We start from the raw sequence: 21,760 nt of genomic DNA on the forward strand, positions 1-21,760 counted from the left end.
CAGGACCTCTGGAAGAGCAGTCGGTGCTCTTAACCACTGAGCCATCTCTCCAGCCCGTTCTTAACCCTTAAGGTGCCTCTCCAGTCTCTCTCTCTCTTTTTTTTTAAAGATTTATTTATTTATTTTTATATGAGCATTACAGATGGTTGTGAGCCACCATGTGGTTGCTGGGATTTGAACTCAGGACCTCTGGAAGAGCAGTCAGTGCTCTTAACCACTGAGCCATCTCTCCAGCCCGCCTCTCCAGTCTCTTAATTTTTATATATTAGCTTTATTTATTTACTTTTATGTATGTGGATGTTTTATTTAAATATATATTATGTACCATGTATGTACTTTGAAGCCTTTGAAGACTAGAAGAGGGCATTGAATTCCCTGGACTGGAGTTAACAGCTAGTTTTAAGCTACCCAATATGGGGTGGGTGGGTGGGTGGGTAGGTGGGTGGGTGCGTGAATGCATGCGTGTGTGTGTGTATGTATGCATGCACGTGGGCAAACTAAAAACAAATTGTATTTTCCAAAAATTTTTAGTCTTAATTTTTTGTTTCATCTTATTTTTAGCGAGGGTTTCACTATATAATTTTGTTTTGCCTGATACTCATTATATAGACCCAGGTTGGTCGTAAGTTCACAGAGCTCACCTACCTCTGCCTCTTTTTTCTTTTTTTTTGGAGCTGGGGACTGAACCCAGGTCCTTGGGCTTGCTAGGCAAGCGCTTTATCACTGAGCTAAATCCCCAACCCCACCTACCTCTGCCTCTTGAATACCAGTTTTAAAGGTATATAGTGTCACACACCCAGGTTCTATTTCTATTTTTATTAATGTGGATGCCTATTGGCTTTCTAGAGAAGATGGCTTTCCAGGCAGCTAGGAGGAGGGTCCCAAAGCTCACCCCCAAAGTGACACACTTCCTCCAACAAGGCCACACCTCCTAATAGTGCCACTCCCTGGGCCAAGCATATTCAAACCACCACACATCCATTTTCTGTTCCTGGCACTTAATGGAGAGCTCTTCTCCCAATCCCTTGGATGCATTGATACATTTATTTGTGTAAGAATTCAAGGTGGCAGGTCAGACATTTTATCTGTGAAAGAGTTTGGGGTGGGGGCTGGAGAGATGGCTCAGTGGTTAAGAGCACTGACTGTTCTTCCAGAGGTCCTGAGTTCAATTCCCAGCAACCACATGGTGGCTCACAACCATCTGTAATGGGATCCGATGCAGCTGAAAACAGCTACAGTGTACTCATATACATAAAATAAATAAATCTTAAAAAAAAAAGAGTTTGGAGTGGGGCGGTGTGGTGCAATTTTTTGTATTATGTACATGGATGGACTATTTCCTTTTTGCTTTTTTTTTTTTTTTTTTTTTTTTTCTATTCTTTTTTTTTTTTGGAGCTGAATCAACCCAGGGCCTTGCGCACTAAGGCAAGTGCTCTACCACTGCGCCAAATACCCAACCCCTGGACTATTTCCTTTTTACCTAACAGTCTTTCTCTTGAGATTTTTAATGTAGCTCAGTTTGGTCTCAAACTTGATGTATAGCTAAGTTTTTATCGTTTTCTCTCTGCTTTCCACCACACTGGGGTTATGTCATGATTGGGATCAAATCCAGGGCTTTGTACCTAGTAGGCAAGCATTCTGCATATTGGATCACCTCCCAAGCTGGTATTGACTAGTTTTTTCTTTTTCTTTTTTTTTTTTTTTGGAGTTGGGGACCGAACTCAGGGCCTTGCGCATGCTAAGCAAGCACTCTACCACTGAGCTAAATCCCCAACCCCTAGTTTTTTAAATATTTTATGTATTTATGTTTGAGACATTGTCTCACTATAGCCCTAGTTGGCCCTCAACTCAGATTCTCCTGTCTCTGTTAGGATTAAAAGTACATTCCAGCAGGCTCAGTAATTTTTATTTTTGGTTTTAGTTATTTGAAGCAGGGTTTTCTCTGTGTAGCCTTGGTGGCCTTGAACTCAAATCTGCCTGATTTTGTTTCTAGAGTGTTGGAATTCAAGGCATGTGCCACTGCCTGTCCTGGAACTTGATATGTAGACCAGGTTGGCTTCCAACTCACAGAGATTGGAATGCTGAGATCAAAGGCTTGAGACGCCAAACTTGGCTGGCTGTCTTCCTTCCATTCTTCCTTCCCTCCCTCCATCTCTCTCTTTTTTTTTTTTTTTTAGTTTTGAGATTGATTTTGGGGCCTAGAGACATGATTGTTCTAGAGGACCTGACTTTATTTCCCAGCAACTCACAGGTTGACCCAACAACTGTTTTCAACCCCAATCCCAGGGGATCTCATACTGTCTTTGACCTTCGACAGCATTGCATACATGGTGTATATACATGGACATACGTGCAGGCAGAACATCCATAAAAAATTTTTTTTAATTTAGTTTTGAGGTGGGGATTACAGGTGTGTACTACTATCCCAAGATCCCCCGACTACTTTTTTTGAGACTGTGTCTCTTCATGTAATATAGTTCTGGTTCTCCTAGAACTCTCTTAAGTAGACCAGGCTGTCCTCAAATTCACAGAAACCCACCTGCTTTTCCTCCTGAGTGCTGGGATTAAAGGCATGCACCACCACTCTTGGCCATACCAAGGTTTTGAGGGGTTTTTGTGTGTGTTTGTTTGTTTTTTAATGTGCATTGGTGTTTTTTGCTTACATGTAATTTCTCTGTGAGAATGTCAGGTCTCTCACACAGGGAAACCTCAAGCATGCGGACCCAAGTTGAACTCCAGAATCTGTTTTAGTTCCTCAAGAAATTTCCTTTTCCCTAAGTGTGGTATTTAGACTGAAGCCAGCTTGAAGATAGTTCATTTTGCTTAAAGGTATCGTCTTATCTCCTTGTCTTTTGCAAAGGGACTGGTGGCTGTTTGATTAATATATGACTGGTGCCTATTAGCATTTCAAGGTTTATGTTAGCTTCTAGGCTTCCTCAGTCCTAACTCATAAACCTGACCTCTGGAACTGGAGGTGTGAACAGTTGTCAGCTGCCAAGTCATGGTGCTGAGAATTGAATCCAAGTCCTTTGGAAGAATACCCAGTGCCATTAACCAATGAACCATCTCTCCAGCCTCTCACCAAGCTTTTTTAACAGAAGTGCTAGGGATTAAACTCAGATTTCCATACTTAACCTAGCCATCTCCCCAACCTTTTGAGTTGGTATTTTAATGAGTTTTACTAAGTCAGTCAGTTCAGCATCAAGGTCAAAATCTTGCCCGAGTGATAGGATTATAGGCATGTACCACCAAGTATGCGCCCTGGGTAGATCTATGACTTTAGGAACTGGTCTTTTATGAATTTAAAATGGTCACTTACTTCTAAAGAACTGTTAAAACTTATTTAGCATGGTCTAGAGGTAAGGTATGCTTAGCTGTAGAGTATTTTCCTAACTTGTGGAGGGTCCTGGAGAATTTCATCTCCAGCACCCTCAAAAGAAATGGGGAAGGAGGGGCTGGAGAGATGGCTCAGCGGTTAAGAGCACTGACTGCTCTTCCAGAGGTCCTGAGTTCAAATCCCAGCAACCACATGGTGGCTCACAACCATCTGTAATGAGATCTGATGCCTTCCTCTGGTGTATCTGAAGACAGCTACAGTGTGCTTATATATAATAATAAATAAATCTTTAAAAAAAAAAAGAATGGTTTAATGGGTCTGGAGAGATATTTCAGTTAGAGCACATACTTCTCTTGCAGAAGACTGGAGCTTGGTGCCTCATTCATGTAGGGTGGTTCACAACTGCCTATAACTCCATCTCCAGGGGATCCATTGCTCTCCTGGATTCCTTTTTTCCCATGTCAGACGGGTAATGTGCCCATGTCATAACAAGGTTTAGTGGGCTGCACATGTCACGCAATGGCATGAACACCCAATCATCATGCTTTATGAACCGAAAGGATCGCTCTCCTGTATTCCTGAGTGCATATCCACATACCAGACAAGAACATGTGTACATAATTAGAAAATAATATCTGTCTATTGTGCTGATGTAGAGCATAGAATTTGGTGATGATGTGAGTTGGGGTATTCTCAGTCCTGTCCTCCAGCTCAGACCCTTGCCCAGATTGCTTACAGTAACATGAACAGTACGGGCACAAAGCACTTTTATTTCTGTGTGTTTTTCTGTATGTGGGTATGTATATTTGTTCTGGCTGTAAAGACCAGGGACATCAGATCCCCTTGGAGTTGTAGTTACATGCTGTTGTGAGTCACCTGACAAACTCGGGTCTTCATTAAGAGAAGCATTGGTTTTTAACCACTGAGCCATCTCTCCAGTCCCACAAAACACTTTTTGGGTTCTCTTTATTGGTCATGTATTTCTAAATAAATTCATAGTTTCTCTAAAAACTACAAACCTTCCTTTTCCTCTGGAGACAGCCAAAGCAGCAGGTTAATATTCCTGCTGTAAACATCTTTTTCTTTTTCTTTTTTTTTCCTTTTTTCAGAGCTGAGGACCCAGGGCCTCTACCACTGAGCTAAATCCCCAACCCCTGCTGTAAACATCTTGATTGATCTCTTTTTTAGCCATATTTCAGAGTAGTTCACAGAGGGGCATGTCATAATGTGAGACTCTGCTGGCCAATGTGGGGATGTTGCATTTATAGAAAATTTCTAGAATGATGTCATAGGTAGAGTCAAACATTGCATATAAGTTTTTATTATAATTTCCCGAATTTATTTATGTTTGCTTGTTTGTTTGATACAAGGTCTTGCAATGTAATCTTGGCTGCCCTGTTTGGTTTTTTTTTTTTTTTTTTTTGGTTCTTTTTTTTTCGAGTTGGGGACCGAATCCAGTCAGTGCCTTGCCTTCCTAGGCAAACGCCTACCACTGAGCTAAATCCCCAACCCGCAAATATTCTTACAAGAAAAGGCTTAGATTTAGGCCTTGATGGCCCACTGTCGCACTACCACACACACACACACACACACACCCACACACACACACACACACACCTTTTTTTTTCTCTTTTGTTTTCTTGGAGACAGTGAGCTTTGTGTAGCTAAGGCTAGTTTCAAACTTTGTAGCCATGGTTTGACTCTTCCTCCCAAGTGTTGAGATTACAGACATTTGCCTAAATTCAAATAGATACTTTTCTACAAAAATACTATAGCTTAGAATCCCAGCACTCAGGAGGCTAAGGAAGAGGTTTGTTGTTTAATAAGGCTGGCATAGAAAAGTTCAGAGCTAGCCAGGTCACAGTGTAACCTTGTTATTGGATTATCGGGCAGGGTTAAATATGCCAAGATGCTCTTAGGAATTGGATCATTGTTCCACCTTGTAGGACCATTGTAGACATTCTAGTAAGTGGTCAATTGTGATTAGAACCTGAGTTTTACATTTAACTTTTTCTAGACTTTAAATTTTCTGCCCTTATTTAGCCAAGCTACATCGGAAACACTTTTAAAGGAGAGAAAAGGACAGCAAATGGATCTGCATTTTAAAGAGCTGTCTACTGGAAGACACTCCAAGATCTGACACATGATGTTCTGCTCTTGTATTACCATTTAGTTTTTAGATTTTTAGACATTTGAGTTCATTGCCAATGGACTAAGAATCTGCTTAAGGTAAAGGCATTTGAATGATAAAGGCATGGCTCATTTTGGCTTCTGAGTGGGACATTGGTTTGCTGTAGGCATACAGTACAAAGTATAATGTAGGGATCACTACTTGAATGAGCTTGGGGGAAACCTTAGGATTGTGTTGGGGAACACCTTACTCTAGGTAAGGTGGCCAGCTCTTCATCTTTCCAGAAAGAAGTACAGCTTAACAAGGATCCTAACAAAACAGGCCAGATCTTCCCTTTCCTTGCCCTCTCTTTCTTCTGTCTCTCCTTCCCTCCCTTCCTTCCTGTTTTGACACAGGGTTTCTCTTTGTAACCCTGGCTGTCCTGGAACTGACTCTGTACACTGGGCTGGCCTAGAGCTCACAAAGACCTGCCTGCCTCCTGGGATTAAAGGATTACCACTGCCCAGCTGTCTCTTAATCATTTTATAAGAGCTCCAGGAAACATTCAATCTTAATACTCCCATACATTCTCTGCAAAGTCCTTATTAGCCACTGAACCACTTCTGAACTGCACATCCCCTCTCTATGTGGAGCGCCTCTTTATCTCATACTAAAGCCCCAAATTAATCTCTAACTCATGATAACCCTGCTGTGTGCCCGTGGAGACCAGATGACAAGCTTGGCTGCTTTTCCATAGGTGTGGGGTTTTTGTTGTTGTTTGATTTTATTTTTTAATTTATTATTTGCTATATACCTTTAAATATTTTACTTTTACATTATTACACACACTTGTGCAAATAGGTTCTTTCTTAACATCATGTGGGTTCCAACGACTGAACTTAGATTAATCAGGCTTGGTGCCTTTACCCACTAAGCTAGCTAGCTTTCCAGCTCCTAACCTTGTTATTTGAGACAGGATCTCTCATTAGCTTGGGATGTACCAAGTAGATCAGGCTGGTTAGTTGGGAAGCCCAGGAGATCCTCCTATCTCCACCTATCCAATGCTGGGATGATAAAGGCTTTCTTTTTCTGCCATGTGCGTACTTTTGAGGGAGTGAATTCAGGTCCTTATGTTTGCACAGCTAACAGTTGACTACCCAAGCAATTCCCTTAGTTCACTTGGTAATGATACAGAGAGTAGGGAATCCTTCTACAAGTTTGGAAATAAGTAAATCAGATAGCCATTTGGTCTGACAAAGCAATCATAATAAATTGGTAAGCAGAACATCAGCTTATGCTGTCAGTACAAATGCCAGTAGCAGAGATAGGAATTGGAATTACTTTTTATGAGACTAGATCTCATATGTAACCCTGGCTGGCCAGAACTCACAGAGATGGGCCCACCTAATGTATATAGGGTGTTTGAGGCCCACAAGGCTTATGTAGTATGACCTTATCTCAAAACAGTAACAGTGAAACAAATAAATACGGACTCGTGTTCCTATTATACACATAGGTGGTAAGACTATGTAGTGTTGGCAGAATACAGTGTGCATACCTATCATCCAGTACTTTGGAGGCTAAGACAAGATTGTGAGTTCAAGGCCAATCTAGAATACATACCAACTTTTGGGGCAGCCTGGTCTATGAGGCTTTGTCAGGGGAAACTGGTCTGGAGATATAATTTAGTTTTATATTTAGTTTAGCTTTCCTAGTGCATTCATGGTCTTGGGTTTAATCTCTAGCACTTCTCTTCTCAAATAAAAGCCAGAGCAATGGAAAAAAAAAACTATGTAGTATTGATCTTAACTTTCTGCTTTTCCCAAACTAGGCTATGGATCACTTAGAGTCCTTCATTGCAGAGTGTGATCGGAGAACTGAACTTGCTAAGAAGCGGCTGGCTGAAACACAGGAGGAAATAAGTGCAGAAGTTTCTGCCAAGGTATATTAAGTAACTGCTATAACTCAGCTTATTGTCTTGCCCTCACACTAGGTGAGGATTCTGGATGGTGCTTTCCATATTGTTGGTTTTCATTGGAGACAGGGTCTGTAATCAAGCATTTGTGTGCCAAGGTAACCTGTATGCTTCCCTGCCTGACTCTTTTTTCTTTTTCTTTTTTTTTTTCGGAGCTGGGGACCGAACCCAGGGCCTTGCGCTTGCTAGGCATGCACTCTACCACTGAGCTAAATCCCCAACCCTCTTTTTTTCATTATTTTTGAGACAATGTCTAATGAAGTAGATTAGGCCAACCTTGAATTTACAGAGATCTGCCTGCCTCTTGAGTACTATGATTAAAGGCATGCAGATCTAATTAAAATTTCTTAGGCTATAAGCAGTTACTAATTTAAAAAAGATGCTATTTTGCTGATAAATCCTAGTAATTGGCTATTTTGCATGGAGCCTAAGTTTGTATGTTAAACTTGGACATTTTACTACCCATACTCAGAAGACACAAGATATGCAGATAGTTTTATCTTCTAAAGTGTCACTTTTGAGATGATCTGTGTGCCATTGCAAAACAACAACAGCATGCAGTGGAACATGTTGCTATACTTGGAGTCTGGTGTACTGACAGTAAGGATGTCATAGTTTTGTTGTGGCACAGGGCCATTTATGGTTCCAGCTAGCCTTGAACCAGCTATGTGATAGTGATCTTGAACTCAAGATACTCCCATCCCAACCCTCCTTCAACCTCCATCCAAATATTGGATCATAAGCCATCTAAAGTAAGTTTGGATTGTAAGGGCTTTTTGTTTTTGTTTTTGTTTTTTTTTTTTTTTTTTTTTATTTTTCAGAGGAATAGGCCAGACATACAGCAAGAAAAAGAGATACTTGGTTCTTTTGTATTGATACTTGGTGTCTGATTCTCTGTCTTCAGGCAGAAAAAGTACATGAATTAAATGAAGAAATAGGAAAACTTCTTGCTAAAGCTGAGCAGTTAGGAGCTGAAGGAAATGTGGATGAATCCCAGAAGATTCTTATGGAAGTGGAGAAAGTTCGCTCAAAGAAAAAAGAAGCAGAGGTTGGTGATTGTAGATTTTGAGACATGGTTTCTTTATATAATCCTGGTTGTCCTAAAACTTGCTGGTCTTACAGAGACCAGCTTCTTTCTCCCATGTGCTGGAATTAAAGACTTGCACCACTATGCTTGGCTCTCTGTGTGTGAATATGTGTGTGTGTGCATGAATGTATGTGTATTTCTCTATTTTGTTTGTTTTTCTTTTCTTTCCATTTTTTTTTTTACCTCCAACCCCCTTGTATTTTTTCTAAACAGGGTTTTTCAGTGTAGCCTTTGTTGTTCTAAAGTCACTCTAAACCAGACTGGCCTCAAACGCAGATCTGTTTGTTTCTGCCTCCTTAGTGCTGAGATAAAGGCATGCACCTCTACCACCTGGCTGTTTGTTTATTTATGCATATTTTTATTTTGCCTACATGTATGTGTATCATGTGCTTGTATGTCTGGTTCTCCCAGGAGACCAAACGACTCTGGAACTGGAGTTAATTTTTTGGTTTTGAGCTTGTCATGTGAGTGCTGGGAACCAAACTTAAGTCCTCTGGAGTAGCAGCAGTCATTCTGAGCCATCTTTCCAGCTCCACTGTTTTGATTTTTGAAACATGGTCTGTCTTTATTGCCCTGGCTCATCTGTAATGTAAGATAATCCCTCTACCTGGGCTTCCCAATTATAGGTATCGGCCATTATTATTCCAGGTAAGAAATGTCTTAAGATAAGGGAAGTATAGTATTCAGTCACAGTGGACACACTTGTGATCCCAGTTCTTGGGGTGGGGGTGGGCTAGGAGGATTAGGAATTCAAAACCAGCCTTGGCTACATAGTAATTTGAGGCCAGTCTGGGCTGCTTGAGTTTCTACCTCAAAACAAGAAGAAAAATGGCATTAGGGGAATGATACTAATATAACAGATTAGTGTCTTTGGGCCAGTGCTAGGCCATTTCTATATTTTTATTTCAAATAATAATCTTTATAACTTAATTAAATAAATAAATAAAACTTGGTCACAAGTTTTCAGAAAATTTAAGGTTGGGTCAGAAACTTCCAAATGATTACCTAAAGTGCCCTGTTATCAGCATCCCCCCACCACAATGGTATGTTACCATTAGTATACCCACATTTAGACATCATTGTCACTCCAAATGTCATAGTTTACATTAATCATGGTATTTTATATTCTGTGAATTTTAGAAAGTGTATTAAAGAACATGTATCCATCTTTTATATAGCTTACATTTGCTCCTAAAACTCTTTTGATCCACCTGATTGGGGGTGGGGGTGTTTGAAAGGGGACGAGCATGGCTGCCTATGACCAGGATACCTGGAGGAATTGCCCCCACCCCACCTTTGCTTTCCTTCTGTTCTCCCTCTCTGTTGTAATTCTTGCCCCAAAAAATAAGTCCTCTATTTCTGTAACTAGTGGTGTAGAATGAAGCCATTAGATAGTCTTGTTAAACCCAGTATTGTTTATTTTATTTCTTTTTATTACATGTTTTTTTGTGTATACAAGTGCATATGCAATCGTAGGTGCTGAGGTCAGAGGGCAGCTTTCAGAGTCAATTTTCTTTTCACCATGAAAAGTCCCAGAGATCACATTCAAGTTGTTACATTTGACAGGCCTGTTCTGCTGTGGTATAGAAACTGGGGGTGAGGGAGAGGCTTATAGTACTGTGCTGAAAGAGCAGGTGATCCTCGGTAATGATGTCAATTACTAGAGTGTTTGTAGAGGTTTTTCATTAATGTGTGCAGTGCTTTGGTTTGAACCTCTGGCCTTATGCATGCTAGGGAAATGTTCTGTGTACTCATAAGTTTTCTGTCATTTTTTGTCACACTTTAGAGTCATCTGGGAAGAAGGCACCTCGTTTGAGGAAATGTTTCCATCCGATTGGTGTGCAGGATATTTTTCTCTATCATTGTACTATATTTTCCCAGCCCTTAAAAGAATGACTACCTGTTGGTTATTTTTGTGAGGTTGGGATGACCCTATGGCCTGTACATGCTTCCCAAGCACTCTGCCACTCTGCTCCATCATCAGCACCACCCAGAAACATCATCTCTGATTCTGTTAGTTTCATAATCATTCAGTTGTAAGAAATATGAGTTAGTGAGAGTTTCAATAGATAAGTAACACCTGCTGGAGAAGCCTGGTGACTTGGATTTGAGTCTTGGACTGTGTGGTAAAGAGAGAACTGACTTCTGAATGTTTTCTTCCCATGACACAAATCTGTGCAATCATACACACACATAGCCCCGAATTAAAAGGAAAAAAATTTAAGAAATAATAGAGATCCTATTGTCCTTCTGTAGTCACAACTCCTTTTCTGATCTCTGATGATTAGGTGTGGTGTTCTCATTAGCTCTTCAGGGACATTTAGGGCTTCTGCAAGGAGTTTAATAATGATGATACAGAGACATCTGGCCTACTTGCCAAGGCAGTCCTTCAGCTACCCAGTTAGACCATTCCCTGCCCTGCCTGTTCTGCTTCACTCTTCTGTTCCAGCTCCAGCTCTTTATCTGTCAAAAGCCACACTCCTTTTTTTTTTCATTAATTAATTAATTTAGTTTTTATTGGATTTTTTTTAAATTTACATTTCAAATGTTATTCCTTTCCTGTTTCCCAGACATAAGCCCCCATCCCATCCCCCTCCTTTCTTTCTATAACGGTCGTGGTGTTCGAGTTCTTCCCCCCCCACCTTCCCCTACACTGGGAGTCCAACCTTGGCAGGACCAAGGGCTTCTCCTTCCATTGGTGCCCAACAAGGCCATCCTCTGCTACATATGCAGTTGGAGACATGGGTCAGTCCATGTATATATAGTCTTTGGGTAGTGGTTTAATCCCTGGGAACTCTGGTTGGTTGGCCTTGTTGTTGTTATGGGGTTGGAAGCTGCTTCAGCTCTTTGAATCCTTTCTCCGATTCCTCCAATGGGGGTCCTGTTGTGCCACACTCCTTTCTTTTTCTTTTCTTTTTTTTTGGAGCTGGGGACCGAACCCAGGGCCTTGCGCTTGCTAGGCAAGCGCTCTACCACTGAGCTAAATCCCCAACCCCGCCACACTCCTTTCATCTCATTTCAACAACTCATTCTGAACCAGTCAGCACCAGGACTATGCCCCCTCCATATCTTAGAGTTGCCTTTTGGCCAGATTGGGAGCCCCTTGACCTTCCCCATGGCAGTTTGCTTTTTAACTTGATAATCTTAGGGAATCATGTTTTGGGGCAGGTGAGAGAGTGTGTATAAGAACAGGTATTGTGGGTTATAGAAATGACAATGCCATATATCCTGCCAGTATTTAACAATTGATATTGCAGGGACACACCCACAGACAGTTGATTGATTATCTGTAGGGCAGATTACCCCAGCACTCTTCATTTCTGTAACTGATTTTTAAGCTAATGATAAGCTGGGCATAGCAGCCCATGACAGATATCCCAGTACTTGAGAGCCTGAGCCAGGGGAATCATGCATTTCAGGCCAGCCTGACCTAAATAATAAGGATATTATCTTTTAATGTGTATGGGTATTCTGTTTCCTTACCACCTGCCTGAAGAGGCATGAAGAAGGCATTGGATGCTCTGGAACTGAATGGTTGTGGATGCTAGGAGTCCAGCCTGGGTTTTCTGAAAGAGCATCCACTGCTCTTAACCACAGAGCTATTTCACCCAGCCCTAAAAGGTAGCATTTAAGCATGTCTATTGTCCCTCAGGAGAGGTTATAGGATCACATCAATTCATGAGTTCAAGTTCTGCTTGGTCAACTTAACACAAAAATAATTTGTAGTCTGGGGGTGAAAGCATGTCCTTAATTCCAGCACTCTAGTGTAGCTGTTCTCAACCTGTGGGTTGTGACCCTCAAGGGGTTGTCAAATAACCCTTTCACTGGGGTCATAATGTGACCATCAGAAAACACAGGTATTTTCATTTTGACTCATAACAGTAGTAAAATTACAGTTGGTAAGTTAACAACAATACTAATTTTATGGCTAGGGGTACCACAACATGAACTATAATAAGGGTCACAGTATTAGGAATGTCGAGAACTGATCTAGAGCCAGAGGCAAGCTTATCTCTTAGAGTTCAAGGCCATCCAGGGACATACAGACCATGTCTTTAGGGGGAAATTTTTTTAAATTAATAAATGTTAGGCTAGAAAGATGGCTGGGTGGTTGAGAGCACTGGCTGATCCTGTAGAGGATTGTGTTCAATTCTCGGCACCCACATGGCAGCTCATAACTGTCAGTAACTCCTACTTCAGGGGGTCAATAGCACCAGGTATTCATCTGGATGTATGTGTGGGTGCAGAGTACCCATACACATAAAGAGAGAATCAGTGAACTGTGTTTGCCACATAAGTTTAACCTCTGATTATTGGAACCCATGGTTAAAGGGGAGAACCCAAGTTGTTCTCTAACCTAGCTACCATAGTATAAACTTGGATCTTTTAGAATTGTCGAAGGTCTTTGGTTACTGAATATATAAATCTGTGCTAAGGTTTTGGGTTTTTTTGTTTTTTGTTTGTTTTTTTAAAGATTTATTTTTATATATATGAGTACATTGTTGCTGTCTTCAGACACCAGAAGAGGGCATCAGATCCCATTACAGATGGTTGTGAGCCACCATGTAGTTGTGGGAATTGAACCTCAGGATCACTGGAAAAGCAGTCAGTGTTCTTGACTACTGAGCCATCTCTCCAGCACCCTTTTTTTTTTTTTTTTTAATATTTATTTAATACATGAGTGCTCTGCTACATGTACAGCTGACGTGTCAGAAAAGGGCATCAGATTCCTTTATAGATGTCGTAAGCTACCACATGCTTATTGGGAATTGAACTCAGACCTCTGGAAGACCAGCCAATTCTCTTAATCTCTGAGCCATCTCACCAGTCCCTGTGTTGGCTAGTTTTATATCAACTTGACACTTCTGAGCAGAATAAAAGTCAATTGAGAAAATGCCTTCAGAAGATCAAGTTTTAAGAAGACAAACCTGTAGGGAAGCATGTTCTTAGTGATTGGGAGAGGGACCAGTCCACTGTGAGTAGGGACATCCATAGGCTGATGGTCCTGGGTTTTATAAAAAATCGGGCTGAGCAAGCCAGTAAACAGCACTTCATGACTTGTATAGCTTCTGCCTCCCTCCGGGTCTTGGCCCTTACTTCCTTCAGTAATAGACTAAGATGTGGAAATGTGAACCAAATAAAAATAAGCCAGTTTTCTCCCCAACTTGCTTTTGGTCTTGTTTCAAATAGCAATAGTAAGCCTAATAAGACAAGATCTTACTTGGTTTAGTGCTATAGGCTTCCATTTCATCTACACAGTTAATGGTAGTTTCTCAATTTTTAGTGGGTACTTACATTAAATTGTTCTAAAGTAGTGCTTTGTTCTTTTTTTTTTCTTTTTTCCTTTTTGTCGAAGCTGGGGACGGAACCCAGGGCCTTGTGCTTGCTAGGCAAGCGCTCTACCACTGAGCTAAATCCCCAACCCCGTGCTTTGTTCTTAAATACCTGCTGTCACAGGGTTTTCTAGTTCATTACCTGGAAGAATTCCTGGTACTGGTGTACATGGAGATGTTCTTTCTGTTTGTGTGTGCTTGTGTGTACACACTCACACATGCATGCACCTAGCCTGAGACAGTTAGATCTCAGGGAGTTCAAGATTATAGGGTTACTGGCTATCTATATATGACCAGTCTTTTTAAAAAAAATAGGAATTTTTTTTCTTTAGTACAGATTTTATGGCAGTGTTTTAACTGGAGTTTTAGTACCAGTTACAGTGTGTATGGTTTCTTTTTGGTTGTAGTTTGTTTTGAGGCAGAGTGAGAGATATTTATATATACATTTTAGTGTTTCTGGAGGATGCATTTTATATGTTGGTACTTTTCTCTTCAAGGAAAAAGTGCCAGTTTTAGCCTTGCATAGTAACTCTTAGACCTGCATTTGATATATCCTGGATATCAGGACACAGTTGCTTTGGCTGCTCTAGTACTTCTATGTGGAGGGCTATATGTATATGAATGTAGGTGGCTGGAATGGACTAGAGGCATTGGATCTCCCTTGAGTTGGAGTTACTGGTGGTTGTAAGCTGCCTAACACGAGTGCTGGGAATTGATCTATTTCGGATTTCAGGTCTTTTGCCTTAGCAGTATAGGTTGTTTTTTGTTTTTGTTTTTTTGTTTTGTTTTTTTGTTTTTTTGGAGATGTGGCTTTTCTGTGTAACAGCCCTGTGGCTGTCCTCATGTTGTAGATCAGTCTGACCTCAAATTCACAAAGATCTACCTGCGTCTGCCTCCTGAGGTTAAAGGTGTCTGTGACCACACCCAGGGAGCAGCATATATTCTTGAGCAATCTCTCCAGCCCAACTTTGTGTTTTTCTTTCAAGTTAAAAAAATATGGGGGTTGGGGATTTAGCTCAGTGGTAGAGCGCTTGCCTAGGAAGCGCAAGGCCCTGGGTTCGGTCCCCAGCTCCGAAAAAAAGAACCAAAAAAAAAAAAAAATGTATTTGGGTTTTTGCCATAGATGTATCGTATTTAGTGTTCTCAGAAGCCAGAGAAAGCATCAGATCCTGTAACTGGAGTTAGAGATGATTGTTAGCCTCCGTGTGGCTGCTGGGAACCACCCCTGGGCCTCTGAGAGAGCAAATGCTCTGAACCACGTCTTCAGCCCCAATTTTTACTTAGTTTTAAATCCTTTTCTATTCTTATTCAGAAACATATTCTCAGAACAGTCCTTATCTGCATGTTTGAATTGTCTTTGTTTCTTTTGCTGAGACATACATAAATGTTGCGTGTTTTTTTTTTTTTTTTTTTTGTTCTTTTTTTTGGAGCTGGGGACCGAACCAGGGCCTTGGCGCCTTCCTAGGCAAGCTCCACCGCTGAGCTAAATCCCCAACCCCATGTTGCGTGTTTTTTAAATGTTGCGTGTTTTTTATTTTTCAAGACAGGGTTTCTCTGTGTAGCTGTTGACTGTCCTGGAGCTCAGAGAACTACCTGCCTCTAAATGTTAGTTTTAAAAAAAAACAAAAAACAGTGGAATTGAAATTTACAACATACCTAAAGCTCAACAATCCAATTTCAATATATAGTAAAAAGTTGCCTATTTTTCAGGTTTTTCTATTTGGGGGATCTGTGCATAGTGACAGTTTTCAAATGCCTCATCTTTATTTTCCCCTCATAGGAAGAATACAGAAATTCCATGCCTGCATCCAGTTTTCAACAGCAAAAACTCCGTGTTTGCGAGGTTTGTTCAGCTTATCTTGGTCTCCATGACAATGACCGTCGTCTTGCAGACCACTTCGGAGGCAAATTACACTTGGGGTTCATTCAGATCCGAGAGAAGCTTGATCAGTTGAGGGTATGTTGATATATTCTGTTTCTGGAGAACTCTTTGGAGTCTTTAGCTTCTTTAATAGAAAAAAAATATTTGTATTCTTTAAGTTGAATTTGAACATGTTTCTGTTGTTTTGTTTGTTTTGCTGTTTGTTTGGGGTTATTAACTTTGTGTGTGTGTGTGTGTGTGTGTGTGTGTGTAAATATCAGATCCCCTGAAACTGGAGTTATAGTTATGAGCTGCCATGTAGGTTCTGGGAATTGAACCCTGGTCCTCTCCGGAAGAGCAGCTGGTGCTCTTAACCATTGAGCCGTCTCTCTAGCCCCCTTTTAGTGTTTTTGAGATAGGGTTTCTCTGTATCTCTTGCTGTCCTGGAACTTACTCTGTAGACCAGGCTGGCCTCAAACTCAGAGATCTGCCTGCTTCTGCCTCCTGAGTGCTGCAAATAAAGGTGTGGATCACAACTGCCTGACATATTTCTGGGTTTAAAAAAAAAGTGTCATTTTATGTGTGTGAGAAATGATTTGTCTGCATGTATATATCTGGGTAGCACGTTCTTGCAGTGCCTTTGGAGGCCAGAAGAGGGCAGTGGATCCCCTTGAGTTAGAGCCAGGTTTTATTCACCATGTGGGTTCTAAGGTTCTTGGGTCCTGTGGCAGAGCAACTTAACTGCTAAGCTGTCTGTCTAGTCCCATTCTTTCCTTCATGTTCTATCTGTCTGTCTATCTGTGTGTCTCTCTCTCTCTCTCTCTCTCTCTCTCTGTGTGTGTGTGTCTCTGTCTGTCTCTCTCCTCTTCCCTTTTTTTTTAATTGTGATGTTAGATATAGCCAGAGCCTCCTGCCTGCGAGTGCTCTATCACGGAACTAAATCCCAAGGTAACGTTCTTTTTGATAAGTTGAATTATCAGGCTTCAAAACGATCATGCTTCCACTACTTATTACATGTAATTGAACTGTGATAAGGTATAAAGTCAACTCTACCTCTCTATTCATGAAGTGGGAAAACATGATATGTGGTACCCGAATGCAAAATGTAGAATGCTCTAATATTTCCTAGTCACTGTTGGGAGCCTTGTATGTTCCCAAAGCAGACCTGCTTATTTAGGCAACAGGGAAAACTGTAATTCCAGGAAGTTTCCTAACTTATGCAATAGGGAGCTTGGAGCTTGAGGACTGAGAGTGTCCTCCAAACACTTTGCTGAGGTCTAATGAGGTGTCTAAGTAAAGGCACAGAACACTGCTTCAGTCCCCCAGACCCACGAAGGAGAGAGCTTACTCACAGGGGCTGTCTTTTGACTTTCGTATACCCTAAATTTGATTTTTTGTTTGTTTGAGGCAGGGTTTCTCTGTGTAGCCCTTGTTGTAGAATTCCCGTTATAGACCAGGCTGGCCTCAAAATTCACAGAGATCTGTCTACCTTTGCCTCTGGAATACTGGGTTTAAAGGTGCCTGGCAGTAACTCTGATTTTAAAAACATTTTGCTGGGGTTAAGAATGTAACTCAGGGGCTGGAGAGATGGCTCAGTGGTTAAGAACACTGACTGCTCTTCCAGAGGTCCTGAGTTCAAATCCCAGCAACCACATGGTGGCTCACAACCATCTGTAATGGGATCTGATGCCCTCTTCTGGTGTGTCTGAAGACAGTCATAATGTACTTATATATAGTAAATCAACCAATCTTTAAAAACAAAAAGAATTTAACTCAGTTGAAACTCTGGATTTGATTAGTATCACATAAAATAGGTGTGCTTTATAATCTTGATGTTGAAGAAATAGAGGCAAGAAGGTCAGAATTTTAAAGTTATCTTCAGGGATCTGGCCAGTTTTCTTGAGACCTTACCTCAACAAAAATAATTGCTTCTGTCTTCCCAATAGCATTTTAGCATTCTACATTAGATTAACTTCATGGGTATGAGTTTGGCTTGCTGGTCATGTGAAATGGTAGATGATGATAGGACTTGGAAAGGAAGTCATGTCATACCCATGGGTCTGTTCCAGCCAGACCTGCTTTAGGGAAGTGCGAAAGGGATTTGGAGCTGACTGTGTTGTACACCTAGCTCAAATGAAGGACTCTATTGGAAGTGTAGAGTTTGGGGTGCTAGATGAGACAGCTCACCTGGGTCTTGTGGTGTCCTCATTTAAAGAGGACTTGCTTTAATCACTGGGCATAGAAAGTATTTTGCTATCTCTGCTCTAAGTAGGGAAGACTGATGAGTGTTTGTATTATGGTATGTGGCTCATTCCCCCATTTAAGACTTCATTTCATTCACTCTTCCCAGATGATGTATTACAGGGTTCGAGTTAGTATTATTGGTGTGTTTATTATGGAGGTATTTAACACTTTTCAAGCTAGCTTAAGGTGATGCTGATTTGGTGGTAGAGGTTCTCAGAGCCTCCTGCCTCTGTTGCATTTAGGATCAGACTTGATGAATTCAGTGTATAATTGTGCTAATGTTGTCATAGCACACACCAGATCAAAAGTGAGCTGCACACCAGATCAAAAGTGAGCTGCTTTTGGCTACCTACAGTTCCACTCCCAACAGCCTGGTGCTATTGCTGTTGGTCTAAGTTAAGTTTCTTTTTTACTAATGTTTCTTTTTTACTACAAAGCTTGTGGAGAAGCTATAGGATAAACAGCTATGTTTATGGCCTGGTTTGAAGCATTGTGATTAAGTCCTGTGCCTTAGAAGTTCAGCCCCTTTTTTGTAATTTGTTACCAAATGTAGAAAATGGTTAATTTTTTCATATATTCTGTTTTTAAATGAATAGAATATTGTTTCCTAAAAGCTGTTGCTTTTCTTTTATCCTCCCCCCTACCCCCATTTATTTAGAAAACTGTGGCTGAAAAACAGGAAAAAAGAAATCAGGATCGATTGAGGAGAAGAGAGGAGAGAGAGCGAGAAGAGCGCCTGGGCAGGCGGTAAGCATGGGCCAGCCTTAGGAAACTGCTATTTGCTGTTTTATGACTTGGAGCCATCAGTGTTTGAGACATGCAAAAGCATGCATTTATTTATTTTGAAGCAGGATCTGCCTAGAACTTGCAGACAAGGGAAGGAGGAGCTGATGAAGGTCGCCTCTCCCTCCCTCCCTCCCCCGACCCCCTCACAGACACTTAACCTGTGTATCTCTGGATGGCCTTGAACTCAGATCCACTTGCATCTGCCTCCCAAGTACTGGGATTAAAGGTCTGTCCTACCACCTCTCAGTCGTCTTTTAACCTCAACCAGCCAGCCCCTCTGACAGCTGGGCATGGATCTCTTACCAAATAGGGAAGGCAAAAGTGGATCTAATACTGGTGGCTAAGCAGCAGTCTCGTGGCAGTGCATTGAGGGGAAATCATCAGCTTTGGACTGGAGGGTGGAAGCTTTGTATGGCTGTCTTATTTTTTTTTAATCAGTCATGTGGGGCCATTGGACAGACTTTCCCATTAAAGATGCAGTTGGAATATATTCTTGCCCATTGAGAAGCAAAGTATAAGGTGTTCAGCAAAGGCCACCGCACCAGTGAGGCACTAGTGGGAGTTTTGAGGCAGGAAGAATGTAGGTGATGTGGTCTGGGCTAGGCTGTCTGGAGTAGAACTGAATGGACCTGGTGATTGTTTGAGAAGGAATGAAGTTTGGTCTTCTGATACAGTGTTTTTCTGTGTATCCCAGGCTGTTGTAGAACTTGCTTTGTAGATCAGGGATCTGATTGTTTCTGCTTCTCTATGCTGGGATTAAAGCATGTGTTATCATGCCCCAGCAGCCTCTTGGTTTCTGACCTGGAATTGTTCCTTAACTAGTCCAGGGAGGGTAGAACCAGGAATACAGGTTAGAATTTAGCTGTATTTAATTTGAAATGCTGGAACAGTACTCAGGTAAATATTTGGGATTGATTTTAAAAAAAAAGATCAGAGCCAGACTCAGCTATGCACTCTAAGCATCTCACTAAGTTGCCTTAGCTGGCTTCAGGTTCACAGAGATCCATTTGCCTTTGTCTCCTGGATGGATTAAATGTGTTCATCTCTTTATCTTCCTCTTTAGCTCTGGATCAAGAACCCGAGATCGCAGGAGGTAGGTTTCAAGATCTGTCACAGGGCTCTTGGGTTGAGTGCCTTTTTCTGTAAAAACATTTAATTGATGCTTACAGCCTCAAAAGGCTGGCATTGGTTAGGGTTTACCACACGGACTCCCATGCACTCCCACGTACCCTGCCACCACTGGGATGAGGGAAGACGGAAGACCCTGCTGAAGGCCGACTAGGAATGTCCATGTCCTTCATGGGGGGGGGGTTGTTGTTTGTTTGTTTGTTTGTTTGTTTGTTTGTTTTTGGTTGGTTGGTTGGTTGGTTGGTTTTGTTTTTTGAGATGGGGTTTCTCTGTATAACCTGGCTGTCCTGGAACTCTTATAGAAGAGGCTGGCCTTGCATTTAGAGATCCACCTGCTTCTGCCTCCCAATTACTGATATTAAAGGCATGTGCCATCACACCTGGCCAAGTCTATGTTTTCAAGAATCATTTAGGGAAAAGGTTTGGTCATTGGATTAATTCAAGGGACTTTTTCATTTCTAAATTGTACATTTGTAGGAGGAAAAAGAAATCCCAGTAACACTGAAGGACAAAAGATGCTGAGAGTTGAGGAATGGGGTGGTTTGACCCCAGTGACATGTTGATTTTCAAAATCATCTGGGTTTCCCAGGTCACGTTCCCGGGATCGTCGAAGGAGGCGGTCTAGGTCTACCTCCCGAGAGCGGCGGAAGTTTTCCCGTTCCAGGTCCCGAGATAGATACCGGCGACATCGCAGCCGTTCCCGGAGCCACAGCCGGGGTCACCGACGGGCTTCCAGGGACCGGAGTACAAAATACAAGTAACTACTCTGACTCCTCAGTAACTGCATCCAGAAGTGAGCCCTTTGCCTTTGTGTTCCCAAGATCTGCTAGGATCTGCCATCCTAGTCTTTTGGCCACTACATCTGGTTGGGACAAGGTTGGGCTTGTGAGGGTGCAGGTTCTGGGTGACTAGCACTCTGGGTTGGTACCCTGAGGAATAGAGAGTGGCATGCAGTGCTGGGAATGGGCTAGGGCATTGAGCTCTCACATGGCCCTCTGCTTGGCTGGGCTTTATGTACTTTAACTTGGTAAGAAGCAGCTGAGATTTTTATCTTGAACAGGTCTTGCTTAATTCCTTGGATTTTTTTGTTTTGTTTTGAGACAGGCATTCCCTTTGTAACTTAGGTTGACTTGAACTCAGGCTCCTCCTGCTTCAGCCTCCTGAGTGCTGATATGAAACTACCGTCTTACCTGTGCTTTTCCATCCTCCTTCTCCCATTGTCTTTACAGACATATTTCACACGCATTGCTTTGTTGTATTCCCATTTGTTTTGTTTCTGTTACACTGAAAACTTTGCTTATTAAAATTCCTTTCTTTTTATTTATTTTTATTATGTGTATACATTAGTGTATTGTGTCACATGTGCTACTGTGAGTGAATGTGTGTGTACACATGTATTGTTGGAGAACAAAAGGGTGTTAGATCCTCTGTAGTTGGAGTTTCTGGTGACTCTGAGACAACACCCAATATGGGTGCTGGGAAATAAGCTGAGCTCCTCACAAGAGTGTCCTCCTGTCCTCCTTGTGTCTCTAGCCCTTAGCCTTTTCAGTGCTACTCTTGTCAGTCACTTTCTGGCCACATCTCACTTTCTAGTGCAGGCTGGCCTTAGACTTAAATACTCCTGTCTGTCTCACCCTCTTCAGTGTGAGGATTACAGGGGTTAGCCACCATCACCAGCCAAAAGGGTCAGTTTTTTTTTTAAATGATTATGTTGTCAGTAACTAGATGAAGTCAAGCTTGGGGCACCTAAGGCTAGCTGGTGGTGGTGGTGGTGGTGGTGGTGGTGGTGGTGGTGGTGGTGGTGGTGGTGGTGGTGGTGGTGGTGGTGGTGGTGGTGGTGGTGGTGGTGGTGGTGGTGGTGGTGGTGGTGGTGGTGGTGGGTGGTGGTGGTGGTGGTGG

The 21,760-nt window shown here is 41.8% G+C and overlaps 1 protein-coding gene and 1 non-coding gene across 2 annotated transcripts in view; one reads left to right on the top strand and one right to left on the bottom strand.

Annotated features, from left to right (window-relative positions):
• Luc7l (LUC7 like) overlaps positions 1-21,760 on the top strand; it is a 29,637-nt gene that overhangs the window by 7,053 nt on the left and 824 nt on the right. The window contains exons 4-9 of the mRNA XM_032911642.1: positions 7,279-7,389; positions 8,327-8,470; positions 15,623-15,799; positions 18,606-18,694; positions 19,797-19,826; positions 20,451-20,618. Coding sequence (XP_032767533.1) covers positions 7,279-7,389; positions 8,327-8,470; positions 15,623-15,799; positions 18,606-18,694; positions 19,797-19,826; positions 20,451-20,618 — 719 coding nt within the window. The remainder of the gene's footprint in view (positions 1-7,278; positions 7,390-8,326; positions 8,471-15,622; positions 15,800-18,605; positions 18,695-19,796; positions 19,827-20,450; positions 20,619-21,760) is intronic.
• Positions 3,797-3,900, bottom strand: LOC116910738. Its single transcript, XR_004389252.1, has one exon. It is a non-coding gene; the product is annotated as a small nucleolar RNA U13 (small nucleolar RNA).

Source organism: Rattus rattus, chromosome 9, assembly GCF_011064425.1.
Source record: "Rattus rattus isolate New Zealand chromosome 9, Rrattus_CSIRO_v1, whole genome shotgun sequence".
NCBI classification, from domain to species: Eukaryota; Metazoa; Chordata; class Mammalia; order Rodentia; family Muridae; genus Rattus; species Rattus rattus.